The sequence below is a fragment of the Ylistrum balloti genome, unplaced genomic scaffold (genome assembly GCF_031769215.1).
Source record: "Ylistrum balloti isolate Yb309-2 unplaced genomic scaffold, AGI_CSIRO_Ybal_v1 Utg370780, whole genome shotgun sequence".
Classification (NCBI taxonomy): Eukaryota; Metazoa; Mollusca; class Bivalvia; order Pectinida; family Pectinidae; genus Ylistrum; species Ylistrum balloti.
Window position 1 is genome coordinate 774,436 of NW_026782456.1, and position 19,589 is coordinate 794,024.

Genomic DNA, 19,589 nt, shown 5'->3' on the forward strand with positions numbered 1-19,589 from the left:
TCAGTTGTAGACTCTAAATCAATATTACAAATGCTATTTGAAGAGGGCTACAGAGACATAGCGTTGACGACTTATATAAAATGGATGGCTACTATACACTACAACTTATAAAATGTACAAATCGTGATCTCCGTATATTATTTTAATACAAATTAATCTTCTAGCAATTACAATATTATGTTTGTAGTACAAATGATTATATTGATAGAGTCTACTAATGTCATAAAGACGTGTATATGTACACGTGATAAGGATTCCTGCCTCCAATATATGTCATACTGTTACTATTCTTACCAAGGGACCTGTCAAGAATTCCCGACTCATTGTCCATATAGCTTTATAATACATATGTATGGACCATGGGTCGGGAATTCGTGTCAGGTTCCTGTGTTTTTACACACTGGTCTTACTGCTTTTTGCAAACATTTTGAATCTTAAGACAGACTAAATTATATCTACGAAAGTTGGAATAACTTTTTGACGTCCTGCAACTTTGCACGAAAACAAGACGTAAATACTACATCGATTAGTTTAAAAAAACGAAAAAACTGTTCATTTGATATTAATGATAAAAGTAACAAACTAGGCGTAAAAATAGAATTGTTTGTAACTTCCAAACGTGTCAAAGGAGTTCAAAAGTCACGAAATTGGCTGTTACTGAGGATGTATTATGTTGCCTTGCAGCCAATATCTAAGCCAGGCGTAACAACCAAAGGATGGCTACTCACGCAACCTTTGAATTGCTTAATACAAACAGTTATGTGACTTGGTGTAGGCAATGGAGGTCTGGTGCAAGGAATTTCGAAAAGTAGATAAGATTTCGAAAAGACAGTAAAAGACATGATAAATAAATAAATAACCTCTAAGGGATTCCATGCATACAAATATTCATATTTACATCAATGAGAGTCATATATGATTATGTTCTTTGTTGAAGGCAGTAGGACGTAATTATATCGTGTTTCATCCCTAATCGGAGTAGAAATTCAATAAAGAATAACATGGTTGCCCTAAAGCGGAAATCGAAAATTGTAAAACCTTAGCACCTCGTTTAAAAGCAGGTATGATGCTCGGAATTCCAAAGAGATTATTCGGAATCGTACGTGATCATAGCCCCTGGAATAGCGAGAATGAATAGATACATACTGTTTACATTATGTAAAATCCTAAATGAAAAGCAATCACATGCGAGTGTAGTATTGAAGGCCTCGACTTCAAAATATGCTGTTTTGAAAAATTGATTAGGGAAGAACATTGCGAAAAACAGTTGTCAAGTTGCCAATCAATTGGTTGAGATACATCCATATTCTGAACCAGTTTACATTTTCCCTACCTTTCACAAACCAGAATAGATTTCGATTTTCCTTTTGATAGTTTTAAGAAATTACATATCGAATAATTTTCACCTTTCCGTTTGAGAACCCGACCCACATGTTGCCCGCTTTATCTGACGTCATAGCTGTGATTTTGACGTCACCAACCAATACTTTACCGATGACCTTGCCTGTTTGGCTGTCCATTACAAACACACAAGATTCGTCTGCTACCACTAAGTTGTCGTCCTTGTCATAACATACATCCTGTGGGTGGAAAAATGAACTAACACCTGGGTCACCGGCTTCCTCTGGTCGTTTGTATTCTCCAACCCCAAAAGTGACGATGCTCCCGTAATGTCTGAATTTCAAGTTTAAATGTTTGTCCAAAACCACAATGCTGTTAGGATTAGCATCCCAGTTGACAATTGCAATGTCTCCAGTGAGTGGACTCTCAGCTATTCTGTGTGGAAGTGACACCAGCTTCTCTCCAGACCTGTCACATTGGGCTACGTCGACTATCTCCGAAATAGCTTTGGAGAACTTGACGAGCTGTCCTGAACGAAGACCTGCAATTAGATGATTTGATGAGGTAATCGAGTAGGGTGTAGTATTCGTTGTTGCAAATGTCATAGGGTCGTTTGTGAGGAAGTTCTTAATGGTGTTGTTTGTACAACTCAGCCAAATTGTCGGGCGCTCCCCCTCGCAATCACAGCTCACGTCACAAATCGGGAAGTCGACCTTCAAGGTCTTTACCAAGCGGCCCTTGTCAGACATGAGGCGTACCTGTCGACTAAATACGGACGACATCCAAACTTCCGCCCCTTCTGATGAACTCATGGCGTACACATCCGGAGCCCCACTTGAGAACTCAGATATAACATTTATCTCACGAACCTTTTTTTCTCCAGTATCTTTGAGCTGGAGCTGTTCTTCCTTTCTGGACTCTGTTGTGATTTTCCCAAATATAGTTTCCAGTTGCATTGTTGTGTCAGCTCGATCGTTGAACGGAAACTCTAATTTTGTTTTTAAAGGAACAGAATACACTTTTCTTCTTAACAGTTTTTTCAGAGCTTTATGTTTCTTCATCACCATTTCAACATCAGAAGAGCTAAGCCATTCCTGATATGTTAGAAGTCGTTTTTCAAGCTCAGCCTTGAGTCTGCTTAGTTTCTCCTCGTGTTGGGAGATAACTTCAACTTCTTCATTATAGAATTCGTGTGTCTCTCTTATCAGTTTGCCAGCGACCCCATCAACAAAATCTTTTACTTGTTTTTGTCGGGCACCAATTCTTCCCTCAACAGTGTTACACTGTTTCTGCACACGGTCCTCTTTTATTCTCAAACCACCTAACTCAGCATCTACATCTTCTAGCTTCGCTGCCGCCTTTTCCAGTGCTTCTTCTAACTCATCTTGTTTTTCCTTCAGAAATAGGTCCGCGTCAACACAATCATGACCACGATGAGAATTAGACACACACTTGTGGCAGACTGGTTCATTTTTACACTTCATACAAATCATCTGAAGCTGAACTTCCGGGTGTTCTTTACACAAATGTTTGTCGTTTTGTAGGGCGTGAGCCTGGTTCAGCGCCATGTTAGCTTGTAACTCTATGATATGCATGAAGGCGGTTATCTGAGGTTTTCCACCTGTACCCGTCACACCTGACACGCCGCAAGTCTATGATTCCTATCAAGGCGTAGAGGTAACGACCTTGCGTGAGACTCACCGGCCCAAGTTACAATGAGGACGACAGCCGCGAGGAGACCGTTTATACGCTTGCTGTATCAGCCCAGCTCACCGCATCAGTAGTACAGAAGCGCAATGTTCTCCAATAATACACCAGAGAGAATGATTGCATGTGTGTTTGTTACTCGTCTAGATCGTTGTCGCTGTTAAACTTGCTATATCAATCATATACATCCCAGAGTGCAAAGTAGGTTGCTGCGGAAATTTTAGATCAAAATTGCATTTGTATTACACATATAATAGAACGGTAGGTACTCCAGTAGTGAACAGATACGCTATCATTGATTCTCTCCGCCACCTAATCCCACCTGTCGTATAGCTTACACTAGCAGATATAGTTTACACAACATTTCGGCAATACATTAAGTAAAATATCCATGAGTGTATTCTGATCTGGAAGCATGTATATATAAACTGGGTATAAGTGTCACAGGAGGAAAACTCTTGTGGTAGGTATCATTGAAAAGCAAGTTGTGAAATTACAACCCAGAATAAACAATAAATCAATGCCCTCACTCCAGACACATTTGGAACACTAGTTGTGAATTCTGTAGATATTTAGGAAATAACGTGAAAATTGCTTCATAAATACTCCACACAAATTCGAGAGGGAGAGTATGAGTTGTTCTACGACAATATCATATGAACCAGTATTAATTCTAGATATGTTCGTTATACTGAAGTGTCACCAATTATACAAAGGATGGTTTCTAATCGTATTCATCAATACTTTGTGTCTAGAATGCATTATTTTGGAGGACAGATAAAACTATAGATAAGATGGCTCGCTAGAATCCGCATGACAGGACACTGAAAACAACTAGTAATGAATATTTAATTTCAACAATATTTTATTCAATATTTGACCGCTTAACACATACATAGGATAGTTATGGGATGGGAAAACAAGCTTAGAGCTTATATTAATTTGATCTTGTGTTTTGCTTTTCTAAAAGCCGAGTTCCATGCGTCAGGAATTTCCTGGTAATCGCATGTAAATATCACATGACAGATCGTATAGCAAACAGCAAGTCGTGCTGCCGTGTTTATCATCTAAATCAGTACAGAGTGAATGTATTGTCTAAGTTCAAACAAATAACAGCATAGTAACTTCAATTAGATGTGGGGATTTCAGCGCTATGTAATTACATTTGAGATCTCAATGTAAATATGTGGTAAGTTCCTACAAAGAGGTTTGTAGTCAATACATTAGTGACTATGCACTGTTAGCTTGATCTCCCATTTTATTTTGTTATTTCGTCGTTTTGCGCCCTTGTCAATATGTCTTCCTGTGATTCATGTAACAATAGCAAATGTTAAAATTCTTTGTCATATTTACATCGTGATTCAGTACAGTGTGGTCAACCTTAATGTGGGTCAGTGTTAAACTTTCACATCACATCGTTACTATTTCACATTTTATGTTGAGTTGTTTAGTATATCATACCCGATTCAGCATATGCATTGTCACGGTCGACTTAACTTTGTCATGTTGTCTGCAACAAATCGATACTGCTCCATATGTGTCAGTGTTCTGTCATCAATACACTTATCATAAATATTTATATTGGACAAGTTTCATTGCATTTCAGAAAATATCCGTGGATATTTAAATTAGTTTATTGTAAATATGGTCATTTTTAATTAAATCGACATCGCCCTATCTATCGAGTATGATAAGAGATCCATTCTGATAAAACAACTTAACAAGCTTCATAATGAGATAGATGTAAACCATAATCATGGCTTTGTGAAAAATTCATATGGAACTACCATGAACACACCAGCGAGAACTGTTCAGGAGACTACAACAATGACAATTCCACCGATAAAACAACGAACACCTTCATTATTCTTTGTTTGTTTTGTAACGATTAAACATTCATTATCTGTCTGGTACAAATGAGACTATTCAGCGTACCTTTAATTTGAAGCTATTAGCGTGAAGTATTGATCTATCACATTGATTTTCTTTTCATCGAGTAGAAAGCAGATAATACACATACCGATACGGTAGCGTAGTCATTTTCGCTGACGGAGTAACGAGTCACGTGGGAAATATGAATATTAATCATTTTAAAGATGATACTCATGAGAACACGCGATGCTATTTCAAACTTGAAACAAGTAATTATAATAATACGAGATAGTGTTATTCATAGCATTGAGTGTGTGGAAATACGTCAATTATGTTCTCTTTTACTTCATGAAAATGCTTCCAGGGTCAATATCCAGCTTTTAAAATTCCATTCGTTTTATGACTGTGTTACACGATTGTTTGGGGTGGTAATTAAAATCATCTTGGTATTCGGCAGTGGGAAAGATTAAAACTACTTCCAGTTATTTTTGTTTCTCTAGCAACCAATGGTGTATATTTTAAAATCGAATATCTATTCTATATTTATGTTGTTTCCGCGAGATAACTAGTTAATGAAGTTTCTGCTAGTGTAACAAGCATTATTTGGGACTTTTCCATACCTGTGCTAGGTCATGCTTATACAAGTAATTCTAAACTCATTGGCTACTATAGAAGGTAAGTAGTACTGTTCACATCCAAGTCTACATACATATAGAGAGTACTGGATAGAGGAACACTTTAATTTGTGATGTAGAACAATTAACACGTATTATATATAAGCCTGTAAAGGTGTATGTTTACAATGACTTGTGGTTCTGATCGTTCATGTTCTTTTGGAGTAGTTTCCGGAAGATAAGGCATTTTGAAACATTGTTTCCTGACAAGATATCTTGGCCTTGATGGAGTTTGGGAAGGCAAACTGCTCTTCCACATCAGGACGGTTGATGGAGCTAGCCTAATGTCTACTATATATCACTATCTAAATGAAAAGTCACGGGCAGAAGATATGACATTAATTTCACCGAACTCATACTCTTGACAAAGAATATGTCAATGCCTCTAATGTCAAAGTGAAGAGTTGCAATCTTGGGCACATAAACTGTTAATGCCAAGTGGTTCGCCTAACGATCGGGATAACACTCGCACAAAATGAAAATAGGGCTACATATAAGTCGATTCTAACAACCATTCCATGAGATAAAAGAGGTCAACCCTTCTATGCTAGAACAGAGTAATTACACAGCTGTCTGTTCCGACTCGGTCATAATGGATGGAAGCCAGCATCTAGATAGCACACCTCTGTGTTCACCACACCATGGCGTTGGTACTCATAAGAACGAATAATCACAAAGTCATTAATATCCATACGTAGGTTAAAAGTATCAAACGAACGAACGAATTACTTCTAAAGGAAAGCTATACAAAGAAATAATTAACACGGAACAGGCAATGTCGGACTTTCGTTAAGATACGTCAACAAGATGGTGAATGTTTTCAGATGCCCTATTTTATGCTTCGCCATAGTTATGTGAGTCCATCTGAAATTCACCAGATTTATGTTGTTCGCATTGCTATTGACTTTTAAAATGGCACTGTGGCTATCAACATACAATGAACTTCACCATTGAACTTTTTTCTCATGCCTTTAAAATGAATGTAATTATCGTGTCTGACATTTGCATATTGCAAAAAAAAAAGATGTCTACTGACATTAAAAAAAAAAAACCATACAGACGCTGTCTCTTGTCGGCGCCATTTTAGATTTTCTCTTTTAAAAGTGACATCAATAATTCAAATTGGCGATAACAACAACTCGAATTAATTAATATCAACAATTCGAGCTGGTGATATAAATAACTCAAATTGGTGATATTATTGAATATTTATTGATATCATTAAATATCTATTGATATCAATAATTCGAGTATAACATCAGATTTTGTAGATAAATACTAAAACGGCGCCCAACAGTCTATCCGATGGCGCACTGAATATAACATGTATCAGTGTAAGTATGGAATTCTGATGCCCGCTAGTTCTGTCAAAACATTGTTATTTATTTTGTGATAGTTATTTCTAGAAATAATTGGACTCTTGTGATGCACATTCTCACGATTTCTATTTCACTGATTCAGTAAATCGAATATATAAGTCGTGTAATTTACTGTGTGCAGCTTTCGTGTTGGGTTTCAAAACTATGTAACTTTCCTTAATTACTATTTACTAAGTATATATGTATATACACTTATTACAATGTACTATGTATATAGATATATATTTATTTGCTGTGCTTATATAGGTTTTGTGTCGGTAGAAAAAAGTTTCATTAATTGTGGTTTACACTTGAGATAATGAAGTGCTTTCGCTTTGGTTTTGTAACGCCATTTTCCACTGCCATGGGAAATTAGTTAAAACGAAAATGGCAAAGATGGCCTGTTGGTGTCATTATCCTTATTATGATATCGCCATTGCAGTTATCATATAGTGATACCTTTGATGGAAATCATATTACTAGTTAAAGCTAACATAGCTCGTATCGAAGTAAAAATTCCGTTTCATATACGATTTTCTATAAAATTGTACGTAAATGTACATTGAATCGGGCACAAATATCTACTGCAACCTCTGCCATTTTCCAATACGATCTTCTGTTTTGACATATTCTTAAAAGTTCTTCAGATTAGATGTTTTTGATGATGTTCTACTGTGTTGCCATTTTCCAAAACATATTACTGTGTTGACATATTCTGAAAAGTTCTTCAGTTTTAGTGTGTTCGATAATGTTCTACTGAATTGAAATATTCTGAAACGTTCTTCAGCAGTTTTGGTGTGTTCCATTATGCCGTGATGCCATTTTCCAAAACGATCTACTGTATTGACATATTACAAAATATTTCATTGTGTTGACATGTTGCAAAGTGTTCTACTTTAAGGTTTTATATTAATTACTTATTGACACATTGTATTCTTTGAAGACCGAATAAGAAGCGAGAACTATAAAGTTTTTGCTATTCGTTGTGTATCGTATCACCGAATGTCCATGATCGGTAGATTAGACCACGTGTTTAGATCTGGACTAGTCAGTATCCCACTGGACCTGCGTTGTATTGATTCCTAGTTGTTTATTAACAGAGTTAGTTACCGAATTAAGCATTAGAATTACATTTAATGTTATTTAAAAGTGCATTCAGTGTGACATGATAAAATAACACTATTGTTAGTCTTCGTTATTACTTAACATGTATTCTATTCTATCCCGTTATGTTTGTATCGAAATAACACTTGATACTTTAAATACATATTAATGCTAAGTACTTGATATATCTCGATGCGATGTAAATAACTTTGTTCCTTATTATTACGAAGTGCTCGATATATCTCGATGTGATGTAAATAACTTTGTTTCTCAGCATTGCTATGAACTCGATATATCTCGATGTGATGTAAATAACTTTGTTCCTCAGTATTGCTAGGTACTCGGTATATCTCGATGTGATAGGAAAACGTAGTTTCTCAGTTTTGCTGGTGTGCTGACATTGACTTGTTACAGTTTTCATATAATGATGCTGTTTAACTTATTACCGTAATTATCCACAATTCCTTGGTTGTAAGGCCTGGTCTGCTTTACTGGGTCGTAAAGAATTCCGTAATGACATAAATTGTATCGTAAACACCGAAATTTCTCGGTTGTGTTCGAAATTTTATTCTCTAGTGTTGTATCAAACCATAATTCCCATTGTTGGATAACGTAATCAGTTAATTGTCACATTGTGGCAGTGTTGTGTCACTGCCATAGATAGTATTGACTGAACGATCGTTATAACACCTCTGTCGTTCTTTTATTATGATTTGAAGTTTTAAAAAAATAAAAAAAACAACATTTCAGTCCCTTGTGTGATCGGGGAATTCGGTAGGGTAACAAATGACGATAAACAAACCTGTCCAGAGTGCCGAGTCCCTCTTTTCCAATTTCTTTTATTCCTTTTCACAACTTTTCATACAAAAGAGTTCCAATATAAGTAATACTAAATGCTGAATCGTATCTAAGCAATTATCTCCCATCACTTCACCCATTACATATACACATATACACATATATATACTTGTTACAACTTCATTCGTGTCGTGTCCAGATGTTCAAGGGACCCTTCCAAAATACGGATTATCAATAAACATGATTCTCGTCTATTTCAAATTCTTCTCCACGAACGATATATAAGCGTGGTGTAGCTATTGATTTTTAGTATAGAACAATATTAATAGTTTTATTAACCTTCAGTGTTTTTTCCTTTGAATAATGACTTTATTATTGAATTGAAATATTCGTTGTAGTGAATATATTCCAAAATTTTATTATGTTAACTTTCCTTTTATTTTACCCATGGGCGAAACAACTAAGTGCAAATTATCGCTAAAATCTTCAACAGATACAGGACAAGTCTGGAAATCATTGTGTTTCTAATTGTCTGTAACAATGCGATACATTAACAAGTAAAGGGGCGTTAAGGGATGTTTTTGAATCGGTGATTAGTCATGAAGTGACAAGGGACTCAATATCTCCCTCATAAAGTGTACAAAATTAGATAAAAACCAGTCCCGGCGCGGAATGGGCAAAGATAGGCAACATAAAACGAATATTTGTTTTTATCTGTTTATTGTTGGCCGTGAATACACAATAGGCATTGCTACAAAGTTAGTTACTAATGGATTTTGTTTAAAAAAAAACTTTGTCTTTGATTGTAGTTTTGTATGCAATGTAAAGTAGGACAAAGCTGAGATAAGTGATGATCTGTATATACTATTTTGTGTTTGAATTCAAATAAGAGTTTCGACCCGAACACTTCAACACCGCAATACCTATAACCGCGCACACACCATGTACATATGTATCCACAATTGACAGCACACAAGATGATATTAACAGTAGTTATGGTCAATCCAGTGAGACTCATAAGAACTCACCTGCGATATAACACTACTTCATATTCAATTAAACAGCTATGTATTTACAGTATGAAATATTAGTACGTTCTTTCGACTCTAGTCCTGTATCAAAATTTGATAGAACGTCAAAATAAATCGGACAAACATGATAATCTTTGTGCATAAGACTAACTCTTCCTGTTTATATTGTCCCTGCGTCAGTACTAGACAAACTGTCTATATTTATATCGTCTAGCGTCAATACTAGACTCACTGTCTATATTTATATCGTCCCTGCGTCAGTACTAGACTCACTGTCCCTATTCATATCGTCCCTGCGTCAGTACTAGACTCACTGTCCCTATTCATATTGTCCCTGCGTCAATACTAGACTCACTGTCTATATTTATAACGTCCTTGCGTCAGTACTAGACTCACTGTCCCTATCTATATCGTCCCTGCGTCAGTACTAGACTCACTGTCTATATTTATAACGTCCCTGCGACAGAACAAGATTCACTGTCCCTATTTCTATCGTCCTTTCGTCAGTACTAAACTCACTGTCCCTATTCATATTGTCCCTGCGTCAGTATTAGTCTCACTGTCCCTATTTATATCGTCCCTGCGTCAGTACTAGACTCATTGTCCCTATCTATATCGTCCCTGCGTCAGTACTAGACTCACTGTCCCTATTTATATCGTCCTTTCGTCAGTACTACCCTCACTGTCCCTATTTAGATCGTCCATGTGTCAGTACTAGACTCACTGTCCCTATTTATATTGTCCATGCGTCAGTACTACCCTCTTTATCCCTATTTATATCGTCCCTGCGTCAGTACTAGACTCACTCTCCCTATCTATATCGTCCCTGTATCAGTACTAGACTCACTCTCCCTATTTATTTTGTCCCTGCGTCAGTACTAGACTCATTGTCCCTATCTATATCGTCCCTGCGTCAGTATTAGACTCACTGTCCCTATTTAGAACGTCCCTGCGTCAGTACTAGACTCACTGTCCCTATCTATATTGTCCCTGCGTCAGTATTAGTCTCACTGTCCCTATTTATATCGTCCCTGCGTCAGTACTAGACTCATTGTCCCTATCTATATCGTCCCTGCGTCAGTACTAGACTCACTGTCCCTATTTATATCGTCCTTGCGTCAGTACTAGACTCACTGTCCCTATCTATATCATCCATTCGTCAGTACTACCCTCACTGTCCCTATCTATATCGTCCGTGCGTCAGTACTAGACTCACTGTCCCTATCTATATCGTCCCTGCGTCAGTACTAGACACACATTTCCTCTTCATATCGTTCCTTTGTCGGCACTTGACTTATTTTCCCTCGCTTTATCGCACTATCGTCAGTAATCAATGCAGTGTGTATCTTTATGTTGTCCTAACGTCAGTACTAGTCTCTATGTTCTTTCTGTATGTCATCCTTACATCATCCTCCGTAGAGGCAGAACTAGACTCGACGTAGCTTTAGCACTAGACTAGTCCTTTTATATATTGTCCTTACATTAGCGCAAGACTCGGTGTTCCTATTCATATCGTTGTAGAGTCAGTCTATGTTCCACTTTTTATCGTCATAGCCTCAGTACTGGACTTGTTGTCCCTCCTTATATCGTCCTTTAACGTCGGTACTTGACCCATTGTCTCTCTTTAGATGGTCCTAGCGTCAGTACTAGACTTGTTGTCCCTCCTTATATCGTCCTTTAGCGTCAGTACTTGACCCATTGTTTCTCTTTAAATGGTCCTAGCGTCAGTACTAGACTTGTTGTCCCTCCTTATATCGTCCTTTAGCGTCAGTATCAGATTGTTGTCCCTCCTTATATCGTCCTTTAGCGTCAGTACTAGACTTGCTGTCCCTCCTTATATCGTCCTTTAGCGTCGGTACTTGACCCATTGCCTCTCTTTAGATGGTCCTAGCGTCAGTACTAGACTTGTTGTCCCTCCTTATATCGTCCTTTAGCGTCAGTACTTGACCCATTGTTTCTCTTTAAATGGTCCTAGCGTCAGTACTAGACTTGTTGTCCCTCCTTATATCGTCCTTTAGCGTCAGTATCAGATTGTTGCCCCTCCTTGTATCGTCCTTTAGCGTCAGTACTAGACTTGTTGTCCCTCCTTATATCGTCCTTTAGCGTCAGTACTAGACTTGTTGTCCCTCCTTATATCGTCCTTTAGCGTCGGTACTTGACCCATTGTCTCTCTTTAGATGGTCCTAGTGTCAGTACTAGACTTGTTGTCCCTCCTTATATCGTCCTTTAGCGTCAGGTACTTGTTGTCCCTCCTTATATCGTCCCATTGTCTCTCTTATAGTCCTTTATGGTCCTGACCCATTGCCTCTCTTTAGATGGTCCTAGTGTCAGTACTAGACTTGTTGTCCCTCCTTATAACGTCCTTTAGATGGTCCTAGCGTCAGTACTAGACTTGTTGTCCCTCCTTATATCGTCCTTTAGCGTCAGTATTTGTGATGTGCTAGACTCATTCTCTATTTATCGTTCTAAAGTTAGAACTGGATTCACCGTACCTCTCTATACAGCATAGTGTCAATATTAGGCTCTTTCTCATCACGTATTGGATCTTGAGCCAACATGAAGCCCATTACGCCTTTTCATCTAAGCTAAATGAAAAGCATATAAAATATTTATATCCACTTTCTTTATTAGGCTCCAACCTCTATTCCAAGGGGGGGTCACATCCATCTTTTCTACAAAATGAGTTCCCTTCAACAAAAGGATGTTTCAGAACAAATTTGGACAAAACTCGATCATTCCTATAGGAGAAAAGGGTTTGAAATGAATTTGCTGTATTTCCCCGTTTGGGCTCCGCCCCTCAGGCCCCTACGGGTCGAACCCAATGGTTTATACTCAATTGAAGCTTCAGTTGAAACTGGGACAAAATCCAGTCATGATTTCAAAAGAAGTCCCTTGTTGGGTCCCGCCTCTCCCGCCCCGGGGGAGTGATACATACCATTTGAACAAAAGCGATCCCTAACACTTTCACTCAAGGATGCTTCTTACCTAACCTAAATCCGCTACGTTGTTCATGACTAGCAGCGATTGGTAGAAAAATTTACAGACGAACGACGGACGACTAACGGAAAGGATGTTGTGGTATGTCAAAACTCACTTTGCCATTTGGGCCAGGTAAGCTACGAAGCAAAGGCATGAAAAGCCAAACACGATCGTTTCCAGTTCCATTTTCCTGTGTCATTATTGAAATAATATTGAAAATATCCATAACGACAGCTGTGTCTACCTCTAGGTACATTCAACTAAAATATCGTTGATTGATCAGGTTTTACGGAAAATATGTTTTAATTAATTACAGTAGTATTCAGCTGCTCTTGTGCTCTTGGCCAATACAGACCCGCTTTCTATAGAGAATGTTTTCTATAATTGTCCGTGCTAACAATCAGTAAATATGATTATATTAACTACTGTTGTTGTGAGGATCAATACGATAATAGCAATATTCCCAAAATACTCGCCTGATTATTTTAACACTACTACGATGTAGAATTTGCTTCCTGATATCGAGCCTCTCTATCACCTAATACATTTAAAGAAAGGGGTCCAGGCCTCCTGTTGTACAGCGCGGGTGCAGTAGAGGAGTCGACACTCCTATAACCCAGACGATATAACCATCCGATCAATGTCTCTACACTTATATGAGAATTCACACGAAAACTGAAATACACTATGATTTGGTACCATTACTTTCATTGATTTTCATTCTGCTGACATGTCTTAAACAAAAACAAAATATTACTGTCGGGAGTGTTATAGACATCAGTCATTGAGATGCTAAAAGAGCCTCCAACTGAATGCTAAATTATACACTTTTGTCTGTGATAAAACGATTTCGTCCTCGTGATGTTCGCAAAAGTTGATTCGTTTTGTTGGTATTTGGCAACTGATTCGTGAGGATGTGACTCGGGAAGGAAATAATTACAGTGGAAATACTTCACGTTTAGATATGATCCAGAATCAATGTTCAGATTCAAAATCGACTAATCATTAATATAGAAGCCGAGAGGGCACTGAACTTCTCTACATCATTTGAGTGACTAATTCACATTCTCATTAACTGACCGTCCACGTGACATTTCTATATATTTAGGTATTTCTTTATTTTATTTTATTACACATAAGTAACAATAGGTTTTAGTTTTATAACTTATATAAAGCCCTTCACAAACATTAATACATAAACATTATATTTACCAGGTGGCTGTTGGATAAACTATTATCAACAATTTTAGAGAGAGAGAGAGAGAGAGAGAGAGAGAGAGAGAGAGAGAGAGAGAGAGAGAGAGAGAGAGAGAGAGAGAGAGAGAGAGAGAGAGAGTTATCAACTGACCGTCCCTATTTGACATTTTACATTATCAGAATGACCGTCCCTATTGGACTTTTATCCTAAAACTTATTGACCGTACACATTGAAGCGAAGGAGAGTTCCTATTAAGAACATGTGTTTTTCTTGTTTATATCTCAAAATATAAAAATTTTGGGAGTTTGCGCGCATATTATCGTAATAATGCAATGCTAATAATGTGTTAATTACCAATACCGTAAAATGTTCTATCTTTGCTCGTCATACGTAATTCAAAAGGAGGGTCTCCATTGACCATCTTCAATTCGGCCTCTGATGTATCCTTTATTCAAGTTCCGTTGATACATACGGTTCCCAGTGTGACTGAAACTCCGTTGATTCTAGAAAATCTACCAAAGAGCGGGACATCCGATGATGATGGTCCGAAAATCATCGTGAATAGCTAATTAGGAGTCTTGTTATTTATAAATAGAATTTACACACTGTAATATTAATTATACATCGTTGTACACAACATGACCTCTACCTAACTGTATAAATATGTACCGCAAGTTTCGTGGTCGCGCGATCCGTGGTTACTAATTTCCCCGTGGATCGTACACGGGTATTTAAAGCGACTGAGTATCGATTGAAGTCTATTGGGCGATTTGCCCACATTAATGTGTAGCTGCACGTTAATTACCCGCAAAGTGCCCGCCAGTAGCTGGTATCAATCTCACCTTTTCTGTCCATTATCTTTGGACAGATTAGATAAAATACATAATTAAAATTGATTAGTACAGCTAATGACACAATTGATTTTCTATAACTTTAACAAGAACGCTGAAACCCAAGAATTTGTCCACCAATACACGCTGAAGTAAAGCCCTCTATAGTATGACTACACCATGCACATATGTTAGGTATGGTTTATCGGATCCTTGAAGAAAAACATGTTTAAAACAAGTTTTGATTTTGTTTTTGCTTCACAGCTAGGCTAAAAGTGCTCCAAAGCATGTATCAATCAAGATTAGGTTAGAGATGCTATGTCTGAATTTAATTTGGGCATCAAAACAGGTCAAACCAGGTCAAACGGATGCATTTCATAGAAAATTGTTTTTATTTTTTTTAATTAGCAAGCTTCCATATTACGAGGTAGTGGTCCCGCTATACTCCGACAGGTTGTGGTCCCGCTATACTCAGACATGTAGTGGTCCCGCTATACTCAGACATGTAGTGGTCCCGCTATACTCCGACAGGTTGTGGTCCAGCTATACTCAGACATGTAGTGGTCCCGCTATACTCAGACTGGTAGTGGTCCCGCTATACTCCGACAGGTTGTGGTCCAGCTATATTCCGACAGGTTGTGGTCCCGCTATACTCCGACAGGTTGTGGTCCCGCTATACTCAGACATGTAGTGGTCCCGCTATACTCCGACAGGTTGTGGTCCCACTATATTCAGACATGTAGTGGTCCCGCTATACTCAGACTGGTAGTGGTCCCGCTACACTCCGACAGGTTGTGGTCCAGCTATATTCCGACAGGTTGTGGTCCCGCTATACTCAGACAGGTTGTTGTCTCGCTATACTCCGACAGGTTGTGGTCCAGCTATATTCCGACAGGTTGTGGTCCCGCTATACTCCGACAGGTTGTTGTCCCGCTATACTCCGACAGGTTGTTGTCCAGCTATACTCCGACTGGTTGTGGTCCCACTATATTCAGACATGTAGTGGTCCCGCTATACTCAGACTGGTAGTGGTCCCGCTACACTCCGACAGGTTGTGGTCCAGCTATATTCCGACAGGTTGTGGTCCCGCTATACTCCGACAGGTTGTTGCCTCGCTATACTCCGACAGGTTGTGGTCCAGCTATATTCCGACAGGTTGTGGTCCCGCTATACTCCGACAGGTTGTTGTCCCGCTATACTCCGACAGGTTGTTGTCCAGCTATACTCCGACAGGTTGTGGTCCCGCTTTACTCCGACATGTTGTCGTCCCGCTATACTACGGCAGGAAGTGGTCCCGCTATACTACGACAGGTAGTGGTCCCGCTATACTCCGACAGGTTGTTGTCCCGCTATTCTCCGACAGGTTGTGGTCCAGCTATACTACGACAGGAAGTGGTCCGGCTGTACTCCGACAGGTTGTGGTCCCGCTATACTCAGACAGGTAGTGGTCCCGCTATACTCTGACAGGTAGTGGTCCCGCTATACACTTACAGGTAGTGGTCCCGTTATACACTGACAGGTAGTGGTCCTGCTATACTCCGACAGGTAGTGGTCCCGCTATACCTTTCTGCTGAAGTGTCGCTATGTTCCCCTATAGTTGAACTTGCAGTTCCGAAACCTTACAGATAAATATGTTGCTAACTTTATTCAACTTATATTGAATCACATTGTGTTATATCGACATTGCACTGTTAGGCAAGTTATTGACATCAACTTCCCAACAATATTCTTGACAAACAACGACAATGGTTCGTAGCTATTTGCAAATGACCTTGGGCCTTCAGGACAAAGACAACGAATGGTTCGTTGCTTGGAAGCATGAGATACAAATGCACACAGTCCCTAGACTAATGATAAAATGCTTTTCCGTTGTTGGAGAATCGATCAATTCGTGTCGTGTTGTTTAAGGTTTTAGACGTCCTAGTTCCGAGTGTATACAATTCATCCTGACAGTTGTTGGCGACCCAACAATAAAACGATACTGGTCGAACTCTGTCAAACAGTTTTATAGCTATGCATGTTCATACTGCAGTCATAAATACAAAAATGATACGGTTACACACCAGTATTAAACCTTCCAAAATACGACACGCAAATACATTTGGCAGATTGTTCGTTTCCTGGTATATTTGATACCTAGTCTGAGACCTGTAGAGTCTCGAAAGAGTCAAAGGTCATGGAAGCTTTCTGGTATGTGTATACAGTTGTGTGTCATATGACTATAAGACATGATGCGCATTGGAAAGCTTTCAAATGTGCGTACTTGCCTTTAACAAAGTCGACCAGAGATCAAGTTCTTGGTCAAACAGGTAAAAAGACAATGGTCATCACGTTCCTCCTATTGCGCATGTCCATCATAACTAATCAATCAATATTTTTTGACGTTTAAAATATACTTAATACCAAAATTAATTTTGCTAGCTTAGTTTTTTTTTTTCAAAATTATACTACATATACTTCTAGCCGCCAAACATCGACCAGGGACGGAAGTTTCCCATTACCTAAAGCATAAGACGTAAGTTGTCTTCAATTGGAATTAGAAAAAAGTAGGGAGTAAGGGTTCCACATAAAGATCGTAACAATGCAGACATGTTTTCAATGTGTGTGCTGTGATATATGAACTGACTTGTAACTTACGTATCAGAAATATTGATACGGATATCGGAATCAAGTTTTGTATCACTATATGATAGGATGGTCGGGATGGAGGCTGTTATTTACTTTAATTCTGAATCAGTTGTTTATCTGTTTTTTTTTTATTTTCGTTTGTTTATATATACACACATTGAATGTATTTTGGTAGGTTATCGTATCACAAACTATTTTCCATGATAATGCATTTCAACAAACTCGTCGTCCCTGCTGAGAGACAGGCCAATTTAGTTGTAGAAAGCAAGGCATTATGCCTTCGGTCGCAAATGCTTTTATTTTCTCTCTTTTCTTTTTTCCCCTCGAAGTGATCAAGTGATAAGATATCAAGAAGAAATAAAAAAAAAAGTAATTTCTGCAGTAAACGACCTACAGGCATGATCTTTATTGTGACAAGATAATACACCATTCCAGACAAAACTATTGTAAACAAATAATGTAATAACACTGGCCAAATTTCAATAGCATTCGGTATCCCACAGGAAACGGTGGCAACTTTCTCTGTGTACTATGTAGAAATTAATCCATAACTCGCACACATGGTCTGTTTCGACTGCTCACTACAACAACGCGTCCCTGAAGTCGTATAAAAGACCTCATGTAGACTAAGAGATTGGGTCTGCCGACGGTTTCCTTATCCAGGATGGTACGCTACCAAATACACTCTCCGTCGTAAAATGACTGTAACTGTCGGAGATTCTCCGAGACATCTCACTGGTTGCCTAGTCATCACACAGTTGTCGGACGGACATGGTTTACAAGATATCAAAATGACTTTCCTTCCTTCAGTACAGTACAACACGGACCCTGAACGCATTACGGTGTTGCGAAAGACACGCGCAAAGTATTCATGGTTACTCACTAGATGTTCCAGAGAAATCCCCGAACGTGCCTTGTTAGCTCGTTGTTCGTAAATATGACCAAGTGGAGGATCTTTCTACGAGGTTTTGTTATTTCAGTTTGGTGACGCTATAAAATGGGAAGTTCGGTCCTTTCATACTGTGACACAATAGCAATTACGTAATAAATTCCAGAAAATCCTGCTCTTCTTTCCTTAGTTTTCCAAGGAACAAGGAACAGACTAATTTCTTTTGTGACAATAACAATGAACTGAAATTCCACCACTACACCCGTAAAGGAGTACGGAACTTCCAATCCCACATTTACATACGTAAAAAAACTCGGTGCAAAGCCCCGAATTAGACTTCAAAAAGTTCAATAGAAACATCATTACCATTAGACTATAGTTGATTTAGTTTCAAGTGAAACTAGAACGGTCATCCTAAGGATAACTAATACCCCCGCATTCCCTAATATATCTATATAGACAATGAAGTAAAATCAGACAATATCGCAATGTCAACCAATAAGAAGTCAAAGTTTGCCTCAGTGTAGTTTACATGACAATAAAACATACAAAGCGATTTTTGGCACCCACTAATGCTCCAATAAACCAGATTTGGTGAAAATGGGGGACATAGTTAATTTTCAATCAGAGGCCACTATCTGCGCTTGAATGGTTGTCATGACAATAAATACATACGGCAATATTAGGCATCCCTTATCTTCCTATAAACCAATTTGTGTGTGTGCGTGTGTGGTGGGTGGGATTATGGCAATTAAATTGATTGTGATCTTTTTCAGACAGTTTAAAAAATTAATTCCGATTAAGTGAATTAAATGATTCCGGTGTGGTAAAATGAATGCAAGAGATTCTCTTCTTTTCGTTGTTATATTGAAAGGTGAATTAATCTTATGTATGTGGTTGGATCATTAAGAAAAATCTTTATATAAAGTTTAAAAATTTTGAAATTTAAGTCAATTTGACCCCTTTTGGCCCCGCCGATCAGCCCCTGTGGGTCAGTCAGGATGAAAGTGGGCATACCATCAAGCCGTCACCCTTCATTCATTATTCTAACCAAGTCTGAACTATTTCTTATACCAATAATCTAATATCCTTCATCCGGCATTATGCGTCCGTAAACAAATCGACACTTTCGACTTCTCCTCAAAAACCACTGATCCAATTTCAATGAAATTTTGCAGAA

At 38.3% G+C, this 19,589-nt stretch overlaps 1 protein-coding gene across 1 annotated transcript; it reads right to left on the reverse strand.

Moving 5' to 3' along the window:
• Nucleotides 1-1,376: 1,376 nt before the first annotated feature.
• On the reverse strand, nucleotides 1,377-2,936 carry LOC132558352 (uncharacterized). Its single transcript, XM_060222899.1, has one exon. It carries the CDS (start codon nucleotides 2,934-2,936, stop codon nucleotides 1,377-1,379), a length of 1,560 nt encoding a protein of 519 aa, XP_060078882.1.
• Between the last annotated feature and the right edge of the window lie 16,653 nt (nucleotides 2,937-19,589).

What these genes read in the sequence shown, in the direction of transcription:
- LOC132558352 (XM_060222899.1), bottom strand. Translation starts at nt 2,936, where the DNA reads ATGCATATCATAGAGTTACAAGCTAACATGGCGCTGAACCAGGCTCAC.